The 26,957-nt window shown below is 57.4% G+C and overlaps 8 protein-coding genes across 8 annotated transcripts; 2 read left to right on the forward strand and 6 right to left on the reverse strand.

Moving 5' to 3' along the window:
- Positions 1-623: 623 nt before the first annotated feature.
- Positions 624-4,095, reverse strand: BKCO1_5100079 (mucin-2 precursor; the record flags this gene model as incomplete). Its single annotated transcript, XM_020277002.1, has 4 exons — positions 624-2,908; positions 2,971-3,567; positions 3,625-3,945; positions 4,020-4,095. The coding sequence occupies 4 exons, from the start codon at positions 4,093-4,095 to the stop codon at positions 624-626; spliced, it is 3,279 nt and encodes a 1,092-aa protein (XP_020127472.1).
- Positions 4,096-5,392: 1,297 nt separating this feature from the next.
- BKCO1_5100080 (60s ribosomal protein l33) lies at positions 5,393-6,178 on the reverse strand (the record flags this gene model as incomplete). The annotated part of the gene is made up of 5 exons (XM_020277004.1): positions 5,393-5,490; positions 5,631-5,731; positions 5,820-5,915; positions 5,983-5,992; positions 6,049-6,178. 5 exons carry the CDS (start codon positions 6,176-6,178, stop codon positions 5,393-5,395), a joined length of 435 nt encoding a protein of 144 aa, XP_020127444.1.
- A 246-nt stretch (positions 6,179-6,424) lies between these two features.
- BKCO1_5100081 (mitochondrial processing peptidase) lies at positions 6,425-8,192 on the reverse strand (the record flags this gene model as incomplete). Its single annotated transcript, XM_020277005.1, has 2 exons — positions 6,425-8,032; positions 8,088-8,192. 2 exons carry the CDS (start codon positions 8,190-8,192, stop codon positions 6,425-6,427), a joined length of 1,713 nt encoding a protein of 570 aa, XP_020127443.1.
- A 655-nt stretch (positions 8,193-8,847) lies between these two features.
- Positions 8,848-10,787, reverse strand: BKCO1_5100082 (fha domain-containing protein; the record flags this gene model as incomplete). Its single annotated transcript, XM_020277006.1, has 2 exons — positions 8,848-9,754; positions 9,805-10,787. 2 exons carry the CDS (start codon positions 10,785-10,787, stop codon positions 8,848-8,850), a joined length of 1,890 nt encoding a protein of 629 aa, XP_020127446.1.
- Positions 10,788-11,378: 591 nt separating this feature from the next.
- On the forward strand, positions 11,379-12,870 carry BKCO1_5100083 (uncharacterized protein; the record flags this gene model as incomplete). The annotated part of the gene is made up of 7 exons (XM_020277007.1): positions 11,379-11,537; positions 11,595-11,738; positions 11,815-11,952; positions 12,017-12,130; positions 12,198-12,374; positions 12,445-12,599; positions 12,651-12,870. The coding sequence occupies 7 exons, from the start codon at positions 11,379-11,381 to the stop codon at positions 12,868-12,870; spliced, it is 1,107 nt and encodes a 368-aa protein (XP_020127445.1).
- A 1,992-nt stretch (positions 12,871-14,862) lies between these two features.
- Positions 14,863-15,847, forward strand: BKCO1_5100084 (cell division control protein 14; the record flags this gene model as incomplete). The annotated part of the gene is made up of 3 exons (XM_020277008.1): positions 14,863-15,124; positions 15,187-15,344; positions 15,404-15,847. 3 exons carry the CDS (start codon positions 14,863-14,865, stop codon positions 15,845-15,847), a joined length of 864 nt encoding a protein of 287 aa, XP_020127440.1.
- Positions 15,848-19,545: 3,698 nt separating this feature from the next.
- Positions 19,546-21,310, reverse strand: BKCO1_5100085 (fad binding domain containing protein; the record flags this gene model as incomplete). Its single annotated transcript, XM_020277009.1, has 4 exons — positions 19,546-19,844; positions 19,895-20,546; positions 20,630-21,124; positions 21,179-21,310. 4 exons carry the CDS (start codon positions 21,308-21,310, stop codon positions 19,546-19,548), a joined length of 1,578 nt encoding a protein of 525 aa, XP_020127439.1.
- Positions 21,311-22,407: 1,097 nt separating this feature from the next.
- On the reverse strand, positions 22,408-24,550 carry BKCO1_5100086 (laccase-1 precursor; the record flags this gene model as incomplete). Its single annotated transcript, XM_020277010.1, has 7 exons — positions 22,408-23,286; positions 23,346-23,629; positions 23,682-24,008; positions 24,060-24,208; positions 24,264-24,319; positions 24,372-24,426; positions 24,474-24,550. 7 exons carry the CDS (start codon positions 24,548-24,550, stop codon positions 22,408-22,410), a joined length of 1,827 nt encoding a protein of 608 aa, XP_020127442.1.
- Positions 24,551-26,957: the final 2,407 nt, after the last annotated feature.

A 26,957-nucleotide genomic window follows, 5' to 3' on the forward strand; every position in this document is an offset into this window, starting at 1 on the left:
GACACGGTTCTCAGAGAGATGGAGGCCATTGCGTGCTCACTCACATGCACTTGAGCTTCGACATGAACGCAAGTTGATCAAGCCGGTGATGGGACTCGTACTTTTGTTTGCTTTGCGGGGTGATTGTGTTGAGGTTGGCTTTATCCGTGTTGTGTGGCGGGTTGTTGCAGGGCTTTGCTTTCCCTATGCGGCAAGCGGAGGAGAACAGTGACGAAATGCGGAGGCTAAAGACATTATATGCTACCTGTGGCACCACATAGCCATACAGAGCTTGTCAAGGGTGAGTTGATGTGAATGTGGTCTGATCTACGTTAGGGGCGAGTGAGTGTGTTCGGAGCAGTGATAGAGATCGGTTAATGTCGACCTCAAAGCCGTGCCATAACTACAATGGTAATCGGACCACATTGCAGCAAAATCCCTGATGCACAGAAGGGAAGTTCTTGATAGAAGTGATGGCTTGGGGAGATGCTCTGCAAGCCTCAAATAGTCGGTGGCGAGCTTCATGGAGCAGCAGTGAACACCTTGATGTTTATTTTGAAGTTGACTATAGCCCAGAAGAAACCATCTAATATTACATCGTTTCCCTGTTCAACGCTCATATCATACAATTACAGTACCAATAATCAAATGAAGAATGCGAACATGCAACCCATCATCGCTCCGAAACCAGCTTCAAGGCCGCTTCCCCTGATAGTATCAGCACCACCCGTACTCGTTGCGGCCGCCTCGCCCGTCCCACTGCCCATGCTGGTAGTCATCAAGGACACGCTCGTGATCCCGTCTCCCGAACTGGACGTCTTCGCACTGGAACTTCCCGGGGCAGTACTACTCGCCCTCCGACTCCCCGTCGCAGTAGTAGCCGCCGCTGCCGAGAAAGTCACCGTGCTTGATCCGCCAACCACCACATCCCCCTCGCCATCCACGCTCACCACCTGCCCGCCCGCCAGGGTCGCCACCTGCCCCTCCGTCAAGCTCGTCCCACCGACGAAGACGGTCCCATCCGCGCTCGTCGCCGTGAACGCCTGTCCACCCGCCGCCGCTGTCACCGTCGCGACGACCGATTCGCCACTGCCATCGCCTTCGTGTTGGCCACCCGTGGAAGTAGCAGCACCACCACCATCCCCAAACCCAACAGTCGAGCTCCCACCACCACCGCCACCCACGACCAAGCCCCCTCCCGACCCCGACGCCAAACTCACCACCTCCCCGCCCGCCACCGTCGCAACGACCGTACCCCCCACCCTCAACGTCTGCGTCCCCCCAACAACGATGACGCCATCCCCCACGCTCGACGCCGTCACCGCCTGCCCCCCATCGACCGTGAACACCGCCACCCCACCCCCTTCTTCCCCCTCTCCTCCTCCTCCGCCGTCACCGCCACCGCCACCACCAGACGAAGCCGAGCCACCGGTAGGCAACGCGACGGTACTACCACCCACGACGACGACCATTCCTCCCCCTCCCCCCTCACCAACAGACACGGCCGTCCCCGCAACCGTAACCACCTCCCCCGGCGCCACCGTCACGCTGCCGCCCACGACCACCACTCCGCCGCCTGCCGCATCGCCCGGCACGAGCGACGCCGTCACCCCGCCGACGGTGAAGAGCGGAGTATTGGCAGCAGCAGCGGTAGCAGCAGTCTGCCCCGTCGCCCCCGTCGCCGCCGCCGCGACCGAGACCGTCGACCCGCCCGCAACCACGACCACCACGCCGCCTCCTGCGCCTCCTGATTCTCCTCCGTTCGACCCGACTGACACGGGCGTGCCGTCGCCCAGGACGGTCGTCGCGCCGGGGCGGAGGGTGATGGGGGTTGCGGCGGCGCCGGCGGAAGTGCCGGCGGCGGGAGTGTTGATGATGATGATGGCGCCGCCGCCACCGTCTGCTCCGCCTTCTGTGGTGGGCGCGGGGTCGGCGACGACGATGATGCTGCCGCCGTCGTTGTCGCCGAGGGTCGCGGAGGCGGGGGGGCCGGGGTCGGCGGGCTGTTGGGGTTGGTCGTTGTCGTTGTTGTCGTTATTGTTGTTTTCGTCGTCGTTATTGTTGTCGTTGTCGTTGTTGTTGTCGTTATTGTTGTCGTTAGTTGGCGCTGATGTTTGACCGCCGCCGCCGCCAGTGGCCTGGGAGACTACAGCGCTGATGATGCCGCCCAGACCGGGATCGTTGGTGGTTGCGGGGGGCAGGCTGTTGTCGTTTCCGTTGTTGTTAGAGGTCTCGGCCGGATCACTTCCACCGGTCTCCTGCGGCGGGGAAGGACCGCTCTGCTGGCCGGCGCCGGCTTTGGTGGTCGTCGCCGGGTCCGGATCGCGGGTCCCCGTGTTCGTCGGATCGGGCGAATCTGGAGACGAGGCGGGCACGGCAGGAGGCTTCGTCGCCGACGCGGGCCCGTCGTCTTTGGCGGACGTGGAGGGCACGAGAGCCATGGCCGGGGTCAGGGCGATGGGCGGGTCAAAGGTGCCGGCGAGGTCGAGCAGGCAGGTCCCCCAGGCCGGGTCGAGCGAGCGGATCTGCGGCGGCAGCAGCAGGGTCGGCCGGTAGGCGGACTGGTAGATGATCTTGCAGGGGCCGTCTTTGCCCGCCCACTGCTCGCCGTTGACGAAGTTGGGCCACAGCAGCGACGAGTAGTCCTTGTCGTAGTACTCGCACGCGTTGCCCGCCTCGATGGCCTGGTACCACGGCGCCGACGCCACCGTGGCCATGTCGTCGAAGTTGAAGGGATAACCGCCGTCGACGAAGTAGTAGTGGTAGCCGCGGTACGTGTACAAGTCTTGCGACGCGAGCGTGAGCATCACGTTCGAGTGCACCGCGCCGACCCGTTGGTTGCAGGCTGTCGAGGCGGCTGAGACGACGGGGAAGGAGAGGTAGGCGTTGGCTTCGAAGAAGGTGTACGCGCCCGATGTCGTGTATGGGCCTGTTTTGCTCCGTCGTTAGCCCTCCATCTTCCACAAAAGAGAAGCTGTTCGATGCACATACCTGCTGTAGCCGTCGGATGCGAAGTGTTGGTTCCATACGCACAGTTGGCAGCATCGTACGCATTCGCAGACGTAAACGGCGCCGTCGTCGGCCCAAACGGACAGACGGTCATGTTGGCGCCTTTGTCACACATGTCTATCGTCGTGTTTTTCTTGTGGGGGAAGTAGATGAGCTCGACCTCGGGCGCCGAGATCCTGCAGACGCCGCATTTGCCCCATTCGGGCTTTTCCTCGCACCCGTCAATCGCGCCTGGATAAGGCATCGAGTAGTTCGAATCGACCCTGAAGTCCTGCCACAGTGCCTTGCAGTCGGCCTCCGTGACGTTGCACGCGGGCGGCTTGACGTTGACCGCAAGTGATTGGGTGTATACGGTCGACGATGACACAGACGTCCAGGTAGCTACCGCCATGGGATCTCCCACCATGTAGGTGATCTCTCCGTAGCCGTACGTGTTGCAAGCAGACGTTCGGGTGGACACCGTGTAGTTTGTCAAGGTTAGAGTCTCGGTTTCCATAGAAAACACGCCGGTGTAGTATGGACTAGCAAAAGTCTGCCATGCTTCGTGTTCCAGCATGCAGGCAGTGGCATAGGCCGCCCCTCAACCAAAGTCAGCATCACAAGGTTTCGCAAAGCGTACGTAGCTTGACAACGTACCAGATCCGCTGCCTGGCAACGCTCCGAATGTTCCGTTTGTGACATTTCCACCGAACGACGAGTTCCCGCTCAAAGTCGGGAACGGCGTACTGCTCAGCAGAGGACTGGAGCTCGCTGCAGGAGTGCTGATCCGAGAAGTTGCGGACTGGGTGTCGTTTTCAGCTGTCACCGATGCGGAAATTGAAGTCGCCGAAGAATCTTCCGAGCTCGTGGCCCCAAGCCCGTTCAAGATCAAGCTGCCAAGTCCATTGCCCTCGGTCGTGGTGGTGTTGGGCAGCGCGCCGGACCGGCCCAAGGACGTGTCTCTGCGATAGTGGCGATCTGGGGTACGCGCATCAGTCAGTGCTTTTCCCGAAACCCACTCGTAAGCCGAAGACGGAGGAAAGGGCACTCACCAAAGCTCGCGTCGGCTGTTGTTGCGAACTGCAAAGCGACGGTCAAGACGTAACTGACCGGCAGTATCCCTAGCATTTCGACTGAACTTCGCTTCCTCTAGATGCAATGAAGAAGGAGGCAGAAGAGCGCTGTTAGGGAAACAAGATGCTGACAGGAGGAGCTAAATCCCCGAAACGCCCCTCGAGTCATCCCATGGGGGCCAAAAGACAAGAGTGCAAACACAACTGGACTTGAATAATTATTGAATCATCATTTGACGGGTGGCCTTGGCTGCTTAGCCGCTGAGCTTGAGACCGCCTTCCAATCACTGATTGGAGCTGCTGTGAAGCCTTCCCTGTACGCGCGATCCTTCAGCTTCGCTTTCGGTCAAGTGCTGTCTTGGTGTTGACAGTTCAGCGTGCGCTGTGATTGGCGCACGTGGCGGCCGAGGCGCTCATTCCAACCAGTATACTGAAATGCTATCCGTTCAGATGTGCAATCGGTTGTTGCCCTTGCTTATTGTGTCCTGGTTTTCTTTTCGGTGTCTCCGGGATCCATGCAGTCTTGTTACACCCGTGGACTCTGTCTTCGGAACCATTTGCCGGTTTTGATTTCAAGCAAGGAATAGAGTATGAGCACTAGACTGGCGTGGTGAGCATGCCGGGCAATGATCTGCTTAGATGCTTGCTGATTGCTGAGCTCAATAGTGATCCACTTATTATTGACCTTTCGAAGTCCCCGACAAGCAACCAAAATCTGACAACTAGTGCGCTGCCGAGTGCGCTTGGTCAGATCCTAAGGTCAGCGCGATGGCTTTGCCTGGGCAATTTCGAGTCGTGCAACAGGCTGTTGAACAGGACAGCGCCCCGATTTGCCGCGTTTCCGTGAAGTAATACAGCTCATCACTATTAGCTTTTCGGAATCCGAATCCGAACCAGGAAAACATAAAACACCATCGTTTGAACGCGCCATTGGGTTCACTCTGGATGACGATTTGGTATTTTTACTTCCGGCGCGCGCCATCATCCGCACCTCGCGCCAGAAAGTTGAACTAACCCGTCCGGTGTATGGACGGTGTTCACCCCTTGCCCGGCCTTGGCCCATTCGCCGTCCCCGAAACAGAAAGGGACAGAGACAAACGAACGAACCGTATCAGACGAACAAAGGGGTATCTTCTTTTTTTTATGCATCTTCGAAGAAAGTAAAATCCCAGGCAAAGGAAGTTTGCAACAAGAGGCTCTAACCCAGCTCTTATGCTACCAGCAGTACGTTGTTTTCGTTTGTCTTCCTCCTCTGCAACGCCCACCACAACCCGTCGAGCCCACGCCCATCATAAGTGATTACTCCGCCATGACCCGCCGCGAATTCTCCTCCTGACGTCGAAATGGGGAATTTAGAGGTTGGAGGGGTACAGCATGACGCGGACGCTGGCACCGAAGGACTTGGGGGGCAGGTTGTTCCTGAACTGGGCGCGGACGGCACCGGAGTTGCCTGTAATTTCCATCTCAGTCAGCACATCGGTATCCCACAATCGCGGCCGGTTGTTCCCAGATATCCTCTTCCACGGGTGGCTTTTTTTTTTTCCCTGAATCGTTCCGGGGTATCGTGCATGTGTGGGATAAAGCGCGTACCGTGCGGGCGGGTGACGACGCCCCAGATGGCCCTGATCTTGGAGCCACGGATGTCCTTGTTGGAGCGGTAGACGAAAGCGACCTTCTTTCCGCAGTAGAAGCTAGAAAACCCCAGCGTCTCAGTATAATCATCCTTCCTAGACTATTTCCGCAACCATTGCGGTTTGCCCGGCGGGGGTATCGACGTACTTGGCCTCCTCGGTGCTCTGGACACCCTCCAGCTTGAGGATGCTGGTGTTGGGGTGGACGGTGCGCTTGCCGCGGACGTAGCTCACATGCTTGCCCCTGCAGCACGTCTTATCGTCAGTAACGGATCGGTTTCGTGGGGTTGTGGTCTCGGGTCTTCGCGTACTTGACGTAGACTGCAATTTTCAAGGTCAGCGGGGGCGCAGAAGCGCAGCGGAACGGCAGTACTCACGCCTGGAGGGTTGCGAGGAAGACATCTTGAACGGAATCGCTCTGCTGGTATTTGCGTCGCGGGTATAGGTCGTGATATGCGCCGTCGTCTCGCCCCATTGTGCGGGCTGTCGGTTAACCACGGGGGTCATCGTTTTTCCGGATCCGTGGTTTCCCGATTAGGCGATCGTCACAGCCTTCCGGGCCGACGACCAGCTCACTCCAGTTTCGATGTCTTGGAGAATTGGTGATTTCTATATTACAGAAGCCTCCCCAGAGCTCTGAGGCTAGGGTGATAGCTGGTTCCGGGCGACCCAATACGCCTTGCCGGTGTTCTAGAAATTTACATCATACATGACGAGCAGCCTCCACATGCTACTTTGACTGCATTCACAGGCTTACCGTCTGCCCAGTTGCCACCTAGCAATCCTCTCCTGGATGTCCTTCCACTCGAAGCTTTTCTTCTGCGATGGTGCCTCTCCATCGTAGAGGCCCTCCTGCAACACCACCGTAGGCGCGCCGCTGCCATCGCCGGCGTTCTTGACCATGCCGCCAAACACCTCCGAAGCCACCCGACGCAGATCCTGGATCGTGACCTTCTCGATCTTTGCACACATCTCCATGACACCGACCTTGCGGCCGTGCACTTGCACTTGCCTGCCCAAATCCTCCAGCTCCACCATGCGGCTCTCCAAGTTCATAAGCAGCGACGAACGAAGCTGGTTCTTGGCACGCTGGACTTCGCCCTGCTTGAGCGCATGGAAGCCCGCAGGCGCCGATAGGGAAGCAAGCTCACGACACATGACATCAAGCATGTGGCCGACACTATGAGGCTCGCAGGAGGCACTGATACCAAAGAGGCCAGAGTCTTTGTACGAGTGGTTGAAAGCTGTGCACGACTCAACCCAGCCGTACTGGTTCAGCACGTTGGTGTAGAGGCGGGAATACATGCCCTTTCCAGGACCACCGGCAGAGAAGGAGCCGCCACCGCCCAAAAGAGTCTGCAGGGTTGCTAGTGCATAAATGTCGTCGGAGTCGATGCCTGGCGTTTCGAAAGCTAGGTTGATGTGCGAGAGGCGCGGCAGCGCCATGTTGGGTGGTGGTGGGATGTGAGGTAATTTTAGGAATCCGCCGGTGTAATGAGCGGGTCGGCTGAGCTCAGACCCAGAGAAAGCGGAAGTGGTGAGAGTAGACTTGGTTTGCTGGGCGGAGATGGTGCGATTACTGAAGAAAGGAATCTTTCCAAACAACTTGGATGATTCTTGAGGGTTAGTGGCGCCGTACGCAACGTTCGGAGGCGTAGAAGTGATCGTGGATTGGTCTTCGGCATTGAGATTCGCCTGACCACCGACCTGTGAGAGCAGCGGTGCCTTGCTCATGTCGCCGAAGTACTGCTCGGAGAGCTTGATCGCTTCCTCGTGGTTGACACCAGCGAAAGCAACTACCATCCTCTCCGGCCGGAAGAAGGTCCTGCGGTATGCCTCCACCACATTCCTGTCGATTTCCTGCAGCCTTGCTTCAGGGCAAAGCAGCGGGTTGCCCAGGGTGTTGTCTTTGTAGGCCGCCATGTGCACCAGCTCTGGGTGGATGAGCTCCGGCCTGCTCCAGATCTCGTTAATCTCATACGCCGCGGTATCCAGTTGCTGTTCGACCTCCTCCTGCGTGATTGACGGGTCGCGAATAGTCTCGGCAAGCAGACCGACGCAGTCTTCAACTCTGCTGTTGAAAGTGGCCGACTGATACATCAAGCTTTCTCTGCTCGATGAGCATTGGATGTTGCCACCAAGTGATTCCAGCATCTCCAGCATCTGGTCCGACGTCCTCTTTGTAGTAGACTTGAACGCTAACCGATCTATAATGTGCGACACGCCGCGGAGTTCGGGGGTTTCGTAACGGGAGCCGGCATCGACGTAGACGCCAATTCCAGAAAAGTGCCCGGGGAGTGCCTCGGTCGCGACTCGAATGCCATTAGGGAGGGTGGTGATCTGGTCAAGCTCGACGGGGTCCTACAATGGTCAGTATATCAAACTTTCTGGCGTGCGCCTCGGCGTGAGCTCATACCTTCTCTTCCGCGCGAACACTGGCGAAGCGCCTGACCGGAACATGCGTCCGCGGCGCCGCGCGCCGTAGCGCTCGCGATGCTAAGCCTGACCTTGATCGCAACATGGCGGGAAAGTGTGGCTGGTGGAGGACGGTGCGAGTGTGAACCAGGCGGCGGCAATCGGATGGATTTCTTGACGCTTGTCCGCGGTCTCGGCAATGACGTTAGTCAGCGTCGCTCAGCCCTACGCAATGGAAACCTCCGGTATTGAGCACCTTTTCGTCCATCCAGTGAATTTGGACTTCACATATGCAATCCTCAAGGACGAAGCTCAGAGGAATTCCGGGGTCGTGCATGCGGTTCCGTTCTACAGCTTGGCTCACAATTTCCATGCAGCGCCACGAACAACAGAAATTACTGTAATTCCCATCACTAAACTTTGACGGTTTCATTGGCTCAGAATTTATTATTCCTAACCTTGGCAGCGACCGCGTCTGTACTACTTTTGGCATGTGCAGCTATGCAACTCGCTCTACAAGAGACCAGACTGCTCAATACTATGAGCAAGCCGCGATGATGGTCAGGATGTCGGGGTCGACGAGCCCCCCCCTATGCGGATGAAAAGAAATTAGAAAATAAAGAAATATAAGAGACCCAGAGAATCCAAAATGCAAGCCCTTGCGTATCATGCTGCCACCCGTGATATCAACGGAAAACGCCTCGCTCGCCTCCCCCACCGCTGCAACCCAGGTAGGTATCAATGAGAATTATGCAAAGAAATCACGCCGCGTCAGCTGATGAGCCGTTGCTGACCCTATTCTCAAAGCTATCAGTCAGAGAATCTTCAGAGCTACCCGGACGGTTGCTGCCGGCAGCGCCATCCAAAACGAAAGGGCCGGCGTTGTTCCGTGGAGTCATGGGACACTCTGCACCGGGGACCGGCGGAGTAGGGCTTAGTGCGTACTGATTAGACGGAGCTGGAGCGGCCAGATTGCCGCCCCCTCCTAAGTGGGTTGCGGTCAATGACGAATCGGACCCGGCTGCCATTATAGGGACTGGTTGAACATTGGCTGATGGAGACGCGATTGACTCCGCCAAAGATTCGTCGTCAGGAGGTGTATGGAGACCCGTATCCGATGATTGTTCTTGATCTGACGGCGGGCCGACATCTCCAGCCAGGGAGACGCCGGCCATACCAGCAGCCAGATCCTCCTCTTCAATTCTTGCGTCGCCCATCGAAGTGGCATTGATTTCACTGCCATTGTTGAATCCACCGAGAGTCAAGGTGGTGGCACGCGGCGTGCTAGTGCCGTCAGCTTCAGTTCCGAGACTTCTTGGAGTGCCGCTGGAGACCGGATTCGAAGCAGTTGCGAGCTTCTCTTCGATTTCATCCTCGATTTCTTCATCAAGGTCATCGTCCCAGTCTTCGGGCTCGCTGACGTCCGCTTCCAGATCGTTTACCATGCGGCAATTCGGGCACATGAATTGCGGATAAGTCGGACCATTGATGATCCTCGCGATGCACTTGTAGTGCCAGACATGAGAGCAAGGTGCAACGAAAAGAGCTTGGCAGGGACGAATGGACATCAAGCAAATGCTGCAGTCAGTGCTATGTGTGCTCGCAGAGTCCGAGTCTTTGGATTTCACGCCTTGGGCAAGGTTGCGCAGCCGCTTGTGTGTGGATTTGCTGTTGCCGTTAGATTGATTCGCGACAGGCCACAGTTGCTTGAGACTTACTTGAAGTTGTTCAACGCCTTCTGCCAGTTGCGATTGCACTCAATGCGAATCTTGACACAACGGAAGATCATCTCCTCACCACCTCTGAAGTCAATTCCAAGCTGGACGACATCACCGTCTCCAACCTTGTACGGTTTACTCTCCACGCCAGGCTGAGAGAGCCTTATATGATTGAGGAAGGTTCCGGAGCTTGACTTGACGTCCTTGATCCACCATTGGCCGTCCTTGCACCAGAATTCACAGTGTCTACGGGAGACAACTTTTGACTTGAACCCAACTGGAGCGGACGACGGAAGATGGGGCGGGAGGTCATTGGGGATGTTGTCCTTCTCGGAGTACCTCCCGACCCGTATGACGCAATCCTCGCTCGGCAGAGTCCTAGAGATGGGTGGGAATTGCAGGCTCGGGCGCGAGGCTCTGGGATCCTCATGTGGAATGAAACGTATAGACGGCAGCTGCTTGTGGGGAGTGGACGTTTCGGCAGTCGCGTCACCACTGGAGGGTCCGTGGTGGGAGACGCCCAAGGAGGGAGCGGCCGACTCAGCACGCGTGCGAGTCATGGATGCGGGTCGCGGGGATGTCGCGGCGGTGGTAGAAGGTTCTGCGGAGGATGCGACACGAGACAGACCACTGCGGCCCACGACGGTGGGGACCCAGCCGCTCGTGGCACCAGAAGTGTCGGCGGCGCCGTTGACGGGGGCGTGGCGGGAGGGTGAGGGAAGGTCGACGCTCGGGGTAGTGTCGGCGCTGGAGGACGAGAGCGAGGCGTTGGCGCTTGGGGTAGATCGCGTGCGGACGAGCGAAGGGCGTCGAATGTGGCCGCTGCTTCCGGCGGAAGATCGATCGCTCGAGGAGTGGAGGTGGGTGTAGCTGCGCAGATAGCTGAGCCCACGGAGTCTGCCCGAGCGGGTCGGAGAGGTGGGCGAGGCGGGCGAGGTCGTGGTCGAGAGCGTCGGGGCGGAGGGAGCGGGAGTTGTGAACATGGTCTGGCGCGCGAGCCGACTGCAGTCGAGCACTCGGGGGGTGAAGATGAGGTGCGAGGCTTCGCGGACCTCAAATCTCAGCGTCGGCGGCGGAGACGTCGAGACGAGAGCGGAGCGGGCGTGCCAGGATGAGGTGAATGCGCGGGCAGGGATGCCGCTAGGATCACTTGTAAGCAGGCTGGCGACCGGCGAGGCCTGACGACGTGGTTGGGCACAGCGCAGGCGCACTTTGATGGAGGACAGGCTCAGCGGCGTCTACAGCCCGCGCGCGGCGGTCCCGGTCGCTGGGAGCTTGCCGCTGAGACGGCCAGACGCTCCCGGTTGTTGGGTCGAGTGCCGTCGCCGCAGGCGGCCAAGCCGAAATTCCAACTGAAGCAGCCTGCCGGGCCTCGTAACAAGACGCTTCCGTGCACGAACACAGGCCCCGCGCTCAGACGCCCCTACTGCTCAGGCTCAACGCCCAGCGCCGGCTCGCACTTTGCGCGAAGTGAACCAAACATCACGTGACCTGTCGCGGCCCCTTACCAGGGACGTGGTCGCCGCCACGGACGCTCCCACGGACGCTCCCCGCCTACTGCACTTGGGCTGGTGATGTCACCTCCATCACAGTCCGCCGAGCGCGTCGCAGAGAAGGTGCAGACGCTGGCCGACCTGGAGCTTGCCGCGCTGCTGTGTCTGATCACCAAGGAGCATGCCATTGTCGAGGCCGAGGCCTCCCAGCTCGATTCGCTTTGTCTGGAGCTGGAGCTTGTACTTCCCCCTGGCTGAGATTAGCTTGCGTGCAGCCGACACTGACCTTCAGCGCAGATAGCCGGCAGCGTCTTCGGCCTCTCCAGCACTGTCCTAGAGTGCTCCGAGAAGACCACGCTTGACACATTCGGCAACGGTCTGCTAGTAGAAGACGACGACGTTTCGTATTTCTCCTCGCCACCCAGAAACTCTCGGGAGACGGTATGGAACGGCTTATCTCTCACGTTGGCGTTGGTTGCGCCAAGACGAGAGCATGTCAGATTGCTGATAAATATAGGACGCCTTCTCCACCTTCCGTCCGCCACATCGCCGGAGTCCCAAGTCCCCACTCGAGCCCAGTCGGAAAATAGCCAATGTGGTCATAGCAAAGAACCTCAACCTCTCCCCTCGGCAGGTGCAGACCCAAGCTCTAGAGGTATCTTCACAAAAATAACGTGAAACGTGAGGTGACTACTTTGTAAGCTGACATGTCTCGGCAGCTGATTCGAGGAAGGCGCATCTTCACGCGTACCGCAGTGCATACTGCACCAAAGCGATTCCTATTCATTGCTCTTTTGGCTTCTGACCCTGACATAAGCCTAACGCCTCACCTGGTAAGAACCGACGTTTCCTCGGGGGGGGTTTTTTTTTGTGGGGAGGTTCTTGCTGACTGTTGCCCAGAATAATCAGTTCTTCATCTCGCACTACCACCAATATGAAGATGGATTCCCGAACCTCGAGGAATACCAAGGCTTGGATGATGATCAAGCTTCGTTATCTTCAGTCGTGCGGCCGTCGTCGTCAATGACGCTTGGGTCGCCGAAAGCAATAGCCAAGTCGCCTCTCTTTCCTCAGGATGTAGGCTTTCAGTCTACCTTTTCCGTTTCCTAGTCCAGGCAGGCAATACTAACACTCTGGTATTTTCAAGGACCTTGAACACATATCGAAGCTCCTGGGCGACGTTCGCATCAGCTCCGAAGTCTTTGCATACATGCAGAACTTGATTGCGTTCCTGCGTCTGCACCGAGCGGTAAGCGGTGGTATATCAGCACTGGCGACCAAGCACTTTGAGTTGCTGGTGCGGTAAGTTCCCGAGCTGCCTGCCCAAGGTGGTCACGAGCTTACATCAGGCAGTGCTCTCGCGCCACTGCACGGGCTGAATTATGTGCCGCCATCTCTTGTTGCCCTTGCGGCACGAAAGATCTACCCACACCGTATTCTATTAACAGCTCCCGAAAACGAACGCAGCATGCAGTGGGGCAGCTCGTTGGAGGCTGTGAGGGAAGTATTGGACGGCGTGACCGTGGACGATGTGATCGAAGATGTGCTCCAACAGGTCGAAGTGCCGTTGTAGGGCATTGCCCAGTTGGGACCGACAGCTGAGACAGAGTACTGAAACAAGAGCTTTTGGAAAACAGCGAGGCCAACCACCCCAACAAATATGGCTGTCAGCAGCGTATATCATGAGTCGCACTATCAAATACTGGTCAGCTGATCGACGGCGCCTGCCATCCAAGGGTCTCGGCCCTAACTGGAATTCCTGCAAGCTCCGCTCAACTGCCGCGACTAGAAGTTATTTGTGAATTTCTATCGGACCGCTTACCGTATGTGGAAAATCGTGATCATGCACGCGGTGAGCATTTCAGCTGCAGTCGCTCGTGACCATTCCCGGAAGGGAATAGATACACGTTCCCCAGCGTGGCTGAAGGACCCCTCGCGACCTGAACTGGCTGTCAGAAAAAAAAAGACCCAACGCGGTGGTCACCGAAGGCGCCACAGGGCGCGGCGTCACGAGAAGAGGGCTGAAGAGGTCGGCTAAACCCGATCGCATGCCCTGTTCATACCGACAATTCTGAGGCGAACGTCGCTCGTGGATCGGATCGGCTCGTGGTCTCCGGCACACCTCTCCCTGCGTCATCCACCAACGGTGAGCTCACTTCGCTGCCCGGGTTTCCAATGGCGACCTGGCACTTGGTCTGTAGACCCTGAGATCGATGATGGAAAATTTCCGACAGCTGTTCGAGGCCTGCTGCGTCATTGCGGACTCTTGCCCTTCTATTTCGCTTGCTGGCACTGGATCGACGTCGCGTGGCATCCCTGATATTTTCCGTGCACAACTCACGCAACGCACCAGCTCGGCGCAATACGACCTGCTCTGGACGTACATCTTTTTCCTCTCCCTCCCAATCACAGAGTGAGGCTTGCCTAGTGGCAGGGATAGTGCTGCATGGCTTCATCATAGCGACCGGCCACTGCGCGCTAGCGCCCGCACGCGACGGTTGATCGCAGAATCCAGACTCTTCCACACCGTCGTCAGTCTTCACGGTCCGAGGAGGCGGAAGTACATACGGAGAGGACATGGTGGGTCACGAGGCTGGCACTGTGAAGACGCAGGAAAAAGCAAGAACAGCAAAGAGCGGTGGAGCTGATGCGAGTCTTCGGGGCGGGCCGTTTGTCTGATCGCATAGGGCCTATTGAGGGCTCTGGCCACCGCGCAGGAAAACGGCGATGCGTGACGTCAAGGCCATAGCTCCCAGCGCGCGTGTTCGAGCCAGAGATCGAAAAATGCACAGCAAAACGGAAACATTCCAGAGCGCGGCTAGAAAACGCGTCGAGTAGTGAGCCGAGCAACGTTGGATGGGCACCGACCGATCTGCCGTGAATCGCGTCAATCCGAGCAGTGGCCGTGGTGCGGCCTGACGGGCAGCGCGCGTGCGCGGGTAAGCGAGACTTTTTTTTTTTCTGGTGTTGATGCTGTTGCGTGCTTAGGGCTCACGAGGTGTGGCAGTGATGGCGTTGCGGTCTGCAGGGCGGCAGTGTAGGGGCTGAAGAGGGCTGAAGAGGGCTTGTCGCTAGGCAGGTGCGGCTCTGCGGCGGCTGAAACGGCAGGCCAGGCGCAGTCGCAGGCAGCTGGACGGCAGGGCAGGGGGCAGTGTAAGTCGTCCAGCCGGGGCCTGAGGCCGGAACGGACGAGGGCATCGTACGGTTGGCGGGGCGACTTCCATCGCCGGGCGCTGCCAACGCAGCCCGCGCGCGCAGAACCGGGCATGCCGCGCCCAACGTCATTCGCCGGTCACTGATCGCTGCGCCTGCTCTGATCAGTCGCTCAGCCGTTGCTGCCCGCCGCGCGATTGGGCGCGTCGGTGGAGCCGCTGGAGCAACCCCAGGCCGGCGCTAGGGCTCCGTTCCAGGCACCTGGCTGACTTGCATGTCACACTGACTCTCTCCCAGCCAACCCTTAATTCTCGAGCACCGCCAACCCTATTTACATGCGCCTACCTGCCTAGACTCGTGTCGTTCCATCGCACTCCGCTGCTCACCACCACCACCACCACCACACTTCGCCATGGAGGCCCTACTATCCGTTTCCTTCGACAACATCACCTCCAAGGAGACGTCCAAGGTCCGCAAAGGCCTGCGCCAGATTGAGGGCCTGCTGGCACAAATATGCCTGAGCCGGAAGCCGGACCCCGCCGCCGCCGCCAAACACAAGCGCAATGGCTCCGCGTCCAAGAAAAGCCCGTCTGAACCCAAGGAGCTCGGCGCACTGCACAGCGATCCGGCCTTCAGAGAGTTCTTCCGTTTGCAAGATGGTTTCGAGTGGAATGGTGAGTTCGCCTGTCCCTACCCCACCTGCCACCGGGTGACCAGCCGCTAACAAGCTCCGCAGTCGCAACACGGCTCATCGCATGTCTCGAGAGATTAATGGGCATGGGTGCAAGCGGACAGGGCGACATGCTCATCCTCTCCGTGCTTGACCTCCTGCAAGGCACCCTTCTCCTGCACCCCGCTTCGCGTGCATTGTTCGGCCGCGAAATCTACATGAACGTAAGTGTCACATGTTGCATCTGCCAATCCACCGAACTGGGTAACTAACAACATTGCAGCTCTTGCTCGACCTTCTTGACTGCGGCGAATGCCCTTCGATCCAGTCGCGTTCCCTTCTCGTGCTTGTCACCGCACTCCTGGACACGCCGTCCAACACGCGGACGTTCGAGTCCATCGACGGCCTCCTTACCGTCACCTCCCTCTTCAAGTCGCGCAGCACCGGAAAGGCCGTCAAGCTGCAATTAATGGAGCTGTTCTACTTCTACCTCATGCACGAGACGCCCACCATCCCGGCCGGCGCAAAAGGAAACTCCCTCGGCGCCGAACGGAGCTCCAGCGACCGCAAGGTGCGGGATCGCAGGTTGAGCGATCCCGGTCAAAAGACGAAGTCGGTATCGGAGAAGCAGGCGCTTCTCGGCAGGTACATTGGCAACGTCGACGACCTGGTGCAGGACCTTCGCGACTGCACGCCTTTCAGCACGGGCATCAGTGTCGCTGCTTAAGCGACTCGTCTACCTCTTGCCCTCGTACAACGCACGCTACCGCGCGCGTTCACCAGAGACTTTTACTCCTTCTCCAGTCCCCCGCGGACACCGTTTATTCTCTTTACCTTTTCCTCTGTTTCTAGCATGTCTTATATTGTTTTTTTGTTTGGACTTCAGCGAGCGACGGCGTTTGGAATATTGGCACGTTGGGCGTGCACTCGGACAGGCGTTACTTGTGGGAATACGGCGCATCATTAGCATCGACTTTTTAAGTGTCGAGCACCTTGGGTTTTGTGATACCGGCATCCGACAGGATTATATTCATTTTTTCGGTTCTCTACAATAGTGCAGAAGGCCCTTTGAGGCAAGTAGTGTGTGAGAATGGTAATCTTAAACCACCTCAAATCCGGTTCCATAACGTTGAACAATGGATTGTGATCTCAATATCGCCGTCATCATCAGGGACGAAGGATGGAGGCAGGAAGGCATCCTTCAAACTCGGTCATGTCTTAGGCTGAGCGAGCTCTTGTTTGGCTCACATTTCCTTATCGGTAACTTCTCGGACTGCTCGGTACTACCATCTCTAACTGCATGTTGCACATGGCATCAGAGGAAAGACAAGTCACTGCAGCTGTCTCACAGCTCCGCAGTGGCAGCCTTCAGCCCCGCCGGCGCGTAACGCCGCCGTCCTTCTCCTCAGCTCGTCTGGATAGCGTGTGACTAGCATCGGTGCCGCCGTCCGGCGTCAAGGATGTCATCTTTCTTCTCGGTCCGATCGGGTGCAGTCAAACGAGGGGATAGGTCACATTGCGAGAGGCGCGCGTTTTAGACACAGCTCTGATGATGGGTCCAATACACCACCAGCCTCAATCAGCAGGAACTCCTCAGCCTCACCAAAAGGCGTCCCATGGCCGATTTGTCATTGTTAATGCACTGCCACGAGGCGAGGAGGACGACGAGGGGGGCGTAGGCAGCTGCTAGGTTCGAGTCTTTGGGCCGGGGTCATACGGACCGGTGCGGTTCGGATCCTGCCGTACGCTACAATCATAGCCCAGGCCTCTCTCGCGTGCACGTCCGATTTTCCTCTTTTTCCCCTCCCCTCTCCAGCTCCAGCTGCTCCCGCGCGCCTCCAACAAACTCGCCCCCAACTACAGACTACAAAGAAGGCGTTCTTTCGCTTTTTCGGGGCGCTTGTCCGGCCGGTGAGTTGCGCCGGGTTGTTGTTGGGATTGCCGCCCAAGGCACAAAAAAAGAACCCATCCAACAACAACAACAACAGCGTCTTTTTTTTTTGGATTTTATTGCTGCCTTTCGCTTTCGGGCGTCGCTGCATGATGCTGCTTTTAGAGTCGCACCCCGTTTTCCCGCTTCAGCTTCCTGCCCCGGGGTAGCCCGACGCCAACCAAAAAAACACTTGCGACAAACGGGGAAAGGCGGGGACATTTTTTGCCCGGAAGCGCCGCGGTAGGCATGTACGGGCGGTAGCGCGAGCGACACATGTTCTCGCCCCTGCTTGGGGGTGGGCACGGGGGGGCCGCCAACGCCCCGTCTGCAGAGCTGGCTTGCTGCAAGGCGCCCTACCCTTGGAGGGCTCTTTGACACCTTTTTACGGGCGATATATACCCCTGCCTTACCGGTCAGGCGCCAGCAAACGATAGGGCTCGCTAAGGGAGAGGGAGGGGAGGAGCAGTCCCGCTGAGGTGCGATGCGCTGCCGCGCAGCCGCCGCGCGCATGCGGTTGTTTGCCGCTTCGATGTTACTCGCCCAGCCACTTTCTACAAAAATAATGCTGGCTGGGCGGGCATAATCCGTCCGGATCCGGACATGGTTTCGGTAGCGCGACGTCGGCGGTTGCATGTACCTTGCATTGCCGACTGCAGCGTACAGTGTTTCACGTAAACGAGGCTGCACCAGTCGGAGGGGTCAGGCTATCCGTTTTACCGAGTACGGGGGGTGGGTTAGGAAGTGTCTTATTAATAAGGACACACGGGCCCGATAGATATGATGATAGCGATGCGGATGATGATGATGGTGGTGGTGAGGGTTATGACGACGATGGGATAAACTAAGTTGGGCGAGGTTGGATAAAAAGAGTGCACTTGCGCTCTTAACTCGGCTTCCCGCCAGAGTACAACCTTACCATGCAGGGCAGTTGGTGCGAGCGTCATCGCTTCTCCCGACTCGCGTTTACCACCCTCACACACGCCACTTTCTCTCTCTCACGGCATGTTCAGCGCTCAGGAACCGGTCCGATTGCTTGCAGATCTCGAGCGAATGGGCGCGGCGTCCAGACGGTGCCGGAGATGCCCTTTTTTTTTTTACACCCTCTCTCTCAGCGGGCCACGCGAGAACACGGCGGAGGCTAGCCAAGTTCATGAATCGCGCGGATCGAATGGGACGATGGATGGAATGGGGCGGCGGGGGAGAAGGGGAGGGATTCACAGGGTACACAACAGTAATTAAGTGGGCGTCAGGCGCATTGGCCCATCGAACCCGGTGGTCCGGACTCTGGGACGTCTCATGGGTATGGCAAAGGCGCGCGCCTCCCCGGGGCGTGCAGCGGCGGAGTGGGGGGGGTGGGAGGGGAGGGAGGCCCGACGACATTCGAGAGGGCGAAAAGCGAGAGGGCCCGCCGCCGCCTTTGGTGATGCGATGGGCCCCACTCCGGCTTGGAGTGTGGGGCGGGGCGCGCGCACGCCAGGAGCTGAGGGACGGCTGGGACGACAAAGGGGTCCAGCTGCGCGCGCGAGTTTCGGTGCCCTCTCGCGGGCGGGCGGGTGGTTCGGGAGGTTCTAGGCTTTCGGCGTGGTTTGGGTTGCGTCGGAGGCTTGCGGGCTTTTTGTGCGCGGATGAGGTAGCACGAGCTGGCGAACAGGCGAAACAGGTTTGTTTACACAACCTCTTGGACCATGCTTGTGCCGCCTTCCCCACAACAGGCCGAGATGTGCAAGGCCGGGTGATCCTTGGGCCGGGCCACAACGTCACCCAGAGGGAAGCCGTCTGGTGTTTCCAATGTTGCTAACAAAAGCAACGTCGTATGACGTACCCGGTATTGCCGGCGGGCTTGGCCATCTCGATTGTGTCGCGACGCGAGCTGCGACGCGCTGACGCGTCAGTGCCACCTGCCACCCACAGAGCAGATCCACGCCTTGGCATTGCACCTCGCCGCCCTCCCGAATACGGCTGCCGATCCTCACGTCGAGATCTGGAGAGACCGCAGATGCTCGATCGCCGCCGTCATATGCAGCCACGCCTTCACCCCTGCCGCTGCACTGTTTTGCTGGACATGCAGGGGGTGCTGCCATGTGGACTCGTGCCATTGAGCGCATGCAGGGTCTATTATTGCCAAGTGCGTTGGTGCCATTGATCACGGGCGTGTGTGTAGGTATGTGGTATCGCAGCTTCATGTGATGATGAGCGTCTGCCTGCTCTAGACTCTGAAACACCTGGGCGCACGGTCGTCTCCACGGCTAGCTTCAACGGCTCCAGCTTTGTTGCAACATTTCCCGGCCGGCACGTACGTTGGAAGTGCCTTGGCCGATGATCGCGTCGCATGATGCCTGCTGAGACATCAACACCGGGGTCAAGCTTGAGGCTCGTTTACAAGGGTCCCTTCCCCAACGCCCGAGTACAAATGTTGAACGTCCCCCCTCCCTACGCGGACGCTACTCCATAACTCCCGGATCGCCCCGCGACCGACCAACCACCTCCTTTACTCACCGACCAACGTCAGAGGGGGAGCGGAGCGGAGGGAGCTTGAACCCGCCGGGCACCAGCCGCTGGAACACGCCCGCCGGATCGTACTTGGCAGACGCCGTGCGCATTCTGGCCACGTTCTCCGGCCCGTAGCTCGCCAGCACGTCCTGCGTCCGCCACGCGTAGTTCAGGTACAGCCACTCGTTGGCCTTGTCCACGCTACGAGAATACGCGACGACGTCATCGATGAGCCGCCCGTTGGCCTCGATGAACCGCGCGTCATTGGCCGCCTCGTCCCATTGCACCAAGGTCAACATGACTGCGACAGAATCAGTCCACCGCCGTCTTCGAGAACCGAACATGACTTACTGACGAGATTTGATGATGCCCGCTCCAGGCCGAGAACGTTGCCGCCCCTCTCGATCGAGTGTTGAGTGTAGACCTTGGGCACCGGGTGGTACTGGTTCCCAAAGTTCCATTTGCCGGACGTGCCGTTGAGTTTTCTGGCGGTGAGCGTGAAGAGCTCCATGGCTTTGCTCAGCACCTGCTCGTCGTTCTGAAACGTACATGTCATCATCAGCTGGCGCCATCCGTTTTCGATGGGCACCTCGGCTACGAGGTCCGACATGTTGGTGATGCGAGTGGTGTCGAATATTTTTCCAGGGATTGCATAGTACTCGTCGTAGATGGGTGGCCGTGCCACGGGTTTGGTGTAGACATGGCCGTCAAAAATGGCCACGTCTCCCGCATCTTCCGAGTTGAATGAGGTGAACATGATGGTAGACGCATTTTGGTCGCTCTCAATGCTGTCCGTGAAGTGCGTGAAGGCTTTGGCGTGCTGCGACATGGTGCTGCTGGGGTATTGGATAAGGCCTCCCCAAAGCTCTCCGTGATTGTCAAACACTTCCATGTCCACCCTCGTAACGACGCCAAAATTGTTGGACCCGCCCTTCAAAACCTGGAATAGGTCTCGATTATGCTGACTGTTGGCGTTGACAATGTCTCCGTTGGCGAGAACAACCTGCGATGGTGCATCAATTGACCGTTTTCTTGAAGACTGGGAAAAGAAGGCTAAGGAGCAGAAGTCTGGGGCGTTTTCCGTACCTCGAAATTGGCTACACTGTCACACACGAAGCCCTTACGAGCATTGAAGTAAGAAAGGCCGCTCCCAAGGACGAGCCCGCCCACACCTGGCTTGTTGCACCGACCGCCGGGTGTAGACACGTTGAGCGCATCAAGAGTAGCGTAAACAGACTCCCACCTGGCACCGACCTGAATGGCAGCAGTCGAGTTTTCGGCGTGGAATGTCGTCGAGTTCATGTAGCTCAGGTCGATGGTGACGCCATCGTCGATGTTCGCAGCTCCAGCCCAGGTAGTGTGGCCACCGCTGCGCACAGCGAATCGGCACTCTTGGCTTTCGCTTGCGGTGACGAGAGTCGCGACGATTTTGGAGACTTCATCAGTGGTGAGGGGTTGAATGAGGCACCACGGATGAAGATGCTCCAGGTTGGACCAGTACGAATCGATGCTTGCTTCGTACCTCTCTTCTCCGGCATATTCAACCCTGGAGCCGAACCCGGCTGCTTCAAGTGCACCGCACTTTCACCGAGCTTAGCTCATGATGGCTGTTGGCATCACAGCCGATTTACTTACGCAATACGTAGAAGCGGGGTAGGTAGACGAGACGTTGGGGGCCGTGTAAGCGTATTCTGAGGCGTAATGTCGACCAGCATAAACGCCGAGTGTTCTGATCAAGAGAACGAAGAGTACCGGGGCCAATTGCATTTTGCGCCGATAAGTCAGTGAGAGCCTTCGAAGCTGTAGATGTGCTCCCCAGAAATCGGCCGAACCGGGTCCATATACATGTCAAATGGACGCACAAAGGATCACACAATAAAGTGGGTCGCAAATGCGGAGGATTTGCGCTAAGTTCCCCAGTTTTCGTTGTACGACCATAAGCAGATCAACTCCGCAGCTTTGACACATGGGTGAAGGGGTTTCTTTTGAAGAGCTTCATGTGCCCTATATCCATTTACAATTCCGGAGTCTCAAGACATGTTGGTTTTCAAAAGTGAAAACGGTGAAAAGCCGCAGACAGAGTCTTCCGCGATAAGTATTCGGTAAAGTCTGTCGCACTCTGCCGCTCAGAGAGACGTCACCGGATTGTCGATACGCGTAAATGCAGTAGCTGCGTTTCTCGGGTGCTTGGCGGGGGGAAAAGCGGACGAACCGGGTACAGGACCCAAGGGACCGTTTTTACCGTCTTGGCTCAGGACGTCTTCCCCACAGAATCTTGTACTTCCGTCACGCTATGATTAGCGAGGAAGAGCATCCTGGTGGAGCCAATCCCGTCAGCCTAGTATTGCCTCTTCCGTACCTAGGGCCGGTCGAGTATTTTGTGTCCAAATTCCAGCTCGAGATAAAATGAAGAGGATTAGTGATTCGGCGTCGCTTACGCCTATCGAACCCCTCGTATAAGAAGATAAAGGACGTAATTTCTGGTTATTCCTTAGTCTTGTTAGTCTTCGGGGCTTGCGGTAACCAATTTCTACAGACTTTAGGAGGTCCTTGGCCATTTGCTAATCTTGTTGTCACTTCCAATCAATCCTATTCTGTCTCAACCATGTGATATTAGTGTGCGACCCTGTACGTTGACGCTGCACACAAAAACAAAAGAAAACCCCAAATCAGAGCCCCATCTACTATTGCGCCGCCAACGAGCAAACGAGCCGCCCGCTAAAATGCAAGGACAAGCGGCACCAAGACAAACGCACCATCGAAGACAGTTAACAACAACAAGCCCTCCTGTACCACCCATCCCACACCTCATGCACAACAAAAACGTCGACGTACATCCTCAATCCCCCCCAGTCAAACACATATCAAACCCCACTATCCACCTGCCCCACCACATTCCCCCTCGACCAAGCATCCCACCCCGCACACACACCCCTCACCCCCTCCAACCCCCCCGCACCACCACTCCTCCCCACCACCCCAGCAATCTCCCCCGCCCTCTCCACCAGGCTCGCGAACATGCCCGCAGACAGGTGCCACGAGATGTGGCAGTGCAGCGGCCACACCCCCGGGTTGTCCAGCGCGAACTGGATGACGAGGTGGCCGTCGGGCGGGAGCTGGTAGACGTCGCGGCGCGGGGGGTTCTGTGGATTGTCGACGGTGTGTCCGTCCCACGTCCCCGGCCCGGATGCGAGGATCTGCGCGTTGTGGCCGTGCAGGTGCATCGGGTGCGACATGCTGGAGTTGTTGTGCATGACGACGCGCGCGGCGGACGTGGTACTGGTGGCGGTGCCGCTGCCGCCGACGTTGTAGACGTTCCATTCGGGGCGGAAGGAGGAGGTGCTGCTGGTGGTGGTGTTGCCGCTGGCGACGAGGGCGAGGACGGGGGCGTTGTAGTCGCCGTGGAAGCCGCGGTCGTTGACGGTCCAGACGGGGTGGCCGGTGGCGTTGACGGTGAAGCTGAAGTCGGTTTCGAGGGTGGTGGAGGGGTGCGGGTCGGCGGGGATGGGGTACAGGGGGACGGTTTGGTCGAGGGGGTCGTTGTCGCAGGTGCCGGGGAGGGGCCAGGCGGTGGTGTTGGGGCGGGTGTTGGTGTTGTTGGCGCCGTCGTAGTAGATGGCGGCGAGGGCGGTGGGTTGCTTTGAGAAGGCGCACGAGTCGGAGCTGGCTATGGTGCTGCGCATCCAGTAGGCGCCGTTGGTGGACATGTTTGCGGTGACGAGGACGTCGCTTCGTTGGCCGGCCTGTGGGGGAGTTGGTGGATGAGTGATGCAGGTTGGGAAAAGGGTGCTTTGGGACATACCGCGAGGGTGACGACGTTCGTCTGGTAGGGCTCGATGGCGACAAAGTCGTTTGCGATGACGGTCATCTCGTGGCCATCGATGCTGAAGTGCTGGAGAGAGGCAGCGCCGCCGTTGATGAGCCGAAGACGGTGTGTGGCACCTTTGGTGAAGTTGAACTTGGCAAGGCCGGCGTTGGCGACACAAGGGGTTCCATCGGTGACGAGAGAGCAGTCGTAGTCCATCTTGCCGTTGATCATGTTGTTGTCGGCGAGCGGGCTCCAGCGACTGGGGTCTGTGCCGACGACTGTGGAGGTGTCAGTTTCCAAAACCGCCGAACATGGAACAAGCAGACGCACCGCCATCGATGAGTGTCAAGTAATCCTCGTGATACCAGTCGCTCAACAGAACGGGGCCGAGGTCGATATCGTAGTCGAGGGCACTTGGGCCATGGACGACTACAGGACCAACCAGGCCGCCTACATTCTGGCCCGAGTAGTGGGAATGATACCATCCCGTTCCATAAAGATCCGCCCTGAACGAGTATACGAACGTGTCGTTGGGTGCTATCGGACAACTCGAAACAGAGGGAACGCCGTCCATCTGAGGAGTGCCCTTTTGCGTAAAGCCGTGCATGTGGATCTGCGTCCCTTCCTCCGGACCGCTGATTTGATTATGTACAGTTACTGTGGCCATCAGTATCGTGCTTGCTTTGGGTGCGCCTGTGGGGAGCTAACATTCGATCATATCTCCCCAGTTGGCTTCAATAAGTGGGCCGGGGAACTGTCCGTTTACGAGTAGGACATCTTTCTTGTAGCCGTCCGGGGACAACGGGTGTCGCTCGATCGTGAAGTCGTACTTGACCGTCACTCCTGTATCGGGAGCTCTAGAAGTAGCGTGAGCTTACGCGTTTCGGATGGCGGGACTGCGCCAAGGCTTACTCTGTGTAGGGATTTGCATTTGTACAAGTCTTGCCCGCCCATGGAACTCCGTTGCCCTGTGGGACTATGTCAGCACGTGGGCGACGGCTCATGTCGAGAGGCGCTTACTCTATCTATGTACTTTGCGAGCTTCGGTGCATCGAATGTGCCCCACTTGGACACACTAAATGAATTAGCCGGATGTCAATGCGGAACGGGACAGCCACTTACCCATTAGTTTGCTCTTGAGTCAACCCGGCAGTGAAGGCAATGACACCAGTGAAGATCTTGGAAACGAAGGAAGACATTGTGAAGAAGGAGATCCAAGCGAGGGTAACGCTCCAGTGACAAAGGAAATCTATGGCAAAGAAGAGTTGAAGAATGAGATGGGGTACATTCGAAGGCGACGGAAGAAGGTTTTATACAATCCAATCTTCTCCGCTGTAGGTGACTGAGCCCCGATAGGTCCCCGGGAGTCTGAAAATAAGCACCATGTGCGGGATTGGTTGGGGGTGGCTGACACGGCCAAGTGCGGGTCGTGGTGGCTCATCTAGCCCCAAGCTCTTGGCTCGGTATCGGACCGCGAGAAAAGCTCAGAAGTTCCCGCAAGAGGACCGCTTGATGCTTCTTGGCAAAGGGGTGGATAGTAGATCTGGACTGCGCCGCCGGCAGGACAAATCAGCATCTACCCAAAGGTGGCCTACAAGATTCAGACATCATCAAAAAGCGTATACCACAGCAAAAGGGCAGTGGAAAGTCAGCTGTAGATAGTCTCCAACCTGCTGAATACTCTCGAGAGTGCTGTAAGATCCCATATCGACTGGTTTGGGGCTGTTTGGCGACTTGGGTCAACAATGGGTTGTGTGAAGTTTTGCCACCGCGCAGTATTCGCGCTGAGAGCCAACCACGCAATCGCACCCGGAAACATTCTGGCTGTGCTGGCTGACTGCATGTATATGGTGGCTGTGATTCTTGGATTAGTGCAACAATACATGCCGCCCGGTTCCTGGTCTCGGTGTCCTTTGATCTACATTCCGTCAACTCATGGTATGGCTCGTAACAATCTTCCGAAGATAGGGCTTTCAGAGATGTCAAGTCCCTGGCGCTGACGGAACGATGGGGAGTCGACTCAGCCCGTTCCGCTTTCCAAGAAGGAGCAAAAGTGGGCGATCTCGGGATAGACTGCGCATATTCGATGCTATAATTATCTTGGGCTTGTGAAGCCAAGCCTGATAGGTTGACATGGCGTAGACAGCGATATCTTTGCCCCAACAGATACTGCTGGCTGGCTTTGTTTCAGAGAGTGACACCACGGGCGGTAGGGCTGACGGCCAATCACATCCTTGGTGCGACACTAAAGTGTGGCGCATATCGAGCGTGTCCGGGTTTCCGTGGAGTGGTCAAGCTAACGCGTCATCGATGTGCGTGAAATTTTATTCATAAGCATGTCAGGCCATGATGTGGCGCAAGGCTAAGAATACCCTCCGAATGCAATTCTTCTACTCAGGATGTATCACTGCATTTTCTCAGCTGGGGGAAAGGCGCCATATTTCTGCGCATAGGATACCCAGAAAGTTCACCTGCAGACGAGGCCGAGTATCCAATTGGCTACACGGCTCTATCTCAATCCTCCACCAGTGTCTTGGTGTGTACCGAGGAGAAGATAACAAGGCTTGATCTTTGATTGAAGCTCCATTTGACAACATAGCAGGAGAGAGGACCTCACATTGCTACACAAGAAACCATACCGCTAGTCAGTGCTCCATGCACTCTAGATGTTTGCGAACTGTTATCAAAGTGTAGATGCACACTACAACCGACTGGATTGGATCGGGTGGCCGCGAGAAAACATGTTTGGTGACGGCCTTCACTCTTTCACTTGGAGATAACGCGCACTGGTTTCTGTGAGTCCCATTTCAAACACTCCCTGCTTTTGAAAGCGAAAACTAAAGCGTGCAGCCGGTGAAATACCCGCAAGCCAGCGCTTCGATGACCCAGTAACACTGTAAATCAGGATTTGCTCTGCTTGAATGGGACACTTAACCATCGTGACCGAAGGCCGAGTTCTCACAATAGTTATTGGCAGTCAATACTTCACCGATCCTTACCTGGCAACATATTTGCTCGGAGTTTGAAACCGGAGATAGGAGGTGGTGGTGTACGGACCAGATCTTCCCGAATCCCCACACATTGAGCTCGAACGAACACCACTGGATGTGAGGGATTTTCTGTCCATTTGCTCATATCGTTACAGTAGCATTTTTTCCGCGTTCCCGGCCGTGCCAATAAGTGACGACGAAGTCAGTGCCGAAATCGGACGGCAACACTCCGAACAGCCTAGAGACGTCTCCCCCACGTGGTCATGATCAAGCCTCACCGAATGGGGTTTTGCGGGGCAGGAACGGCTGACAGGGGGAGCTCGCTCGAGAACAGACCGAAAGACGGACAGCGCATGGCAAAATTGTTGCACAAAATCACACTCAATATATGCTGAAAGCGTCGCGTCCACCGGTCCGAGCGCTCACTCTACCGGACCGAACCGACCGTGTCCAGGCATGGTACCCACATAGGACAAGGTCGGGCTGCAGCTGCCGGGGTGGTTGCGCGTTCGCCAAGGCGTGGGAGCCGGGAGATATATGAAAGAGGATATTTGACCTGTAGATCTTCGGCATCTCTCCACGTTGCTTCCACCTGGCGGGGATTCGACGTTTCAAA

This window comes from Diplodia corticola (genome assembly GCF_001883845.1).
Source record: "Diplodia corticola strain CBS 112549 chromosome Unknown scaffold51, whole genome shotgun sequence".
Lineage (NCBI taxonomy): Eukaryota > Fungi > Ascomycota > Dothideomycetes > Botryosphaeriales > Botryosphaeriaceae > Diplodia > Diplodia corticola.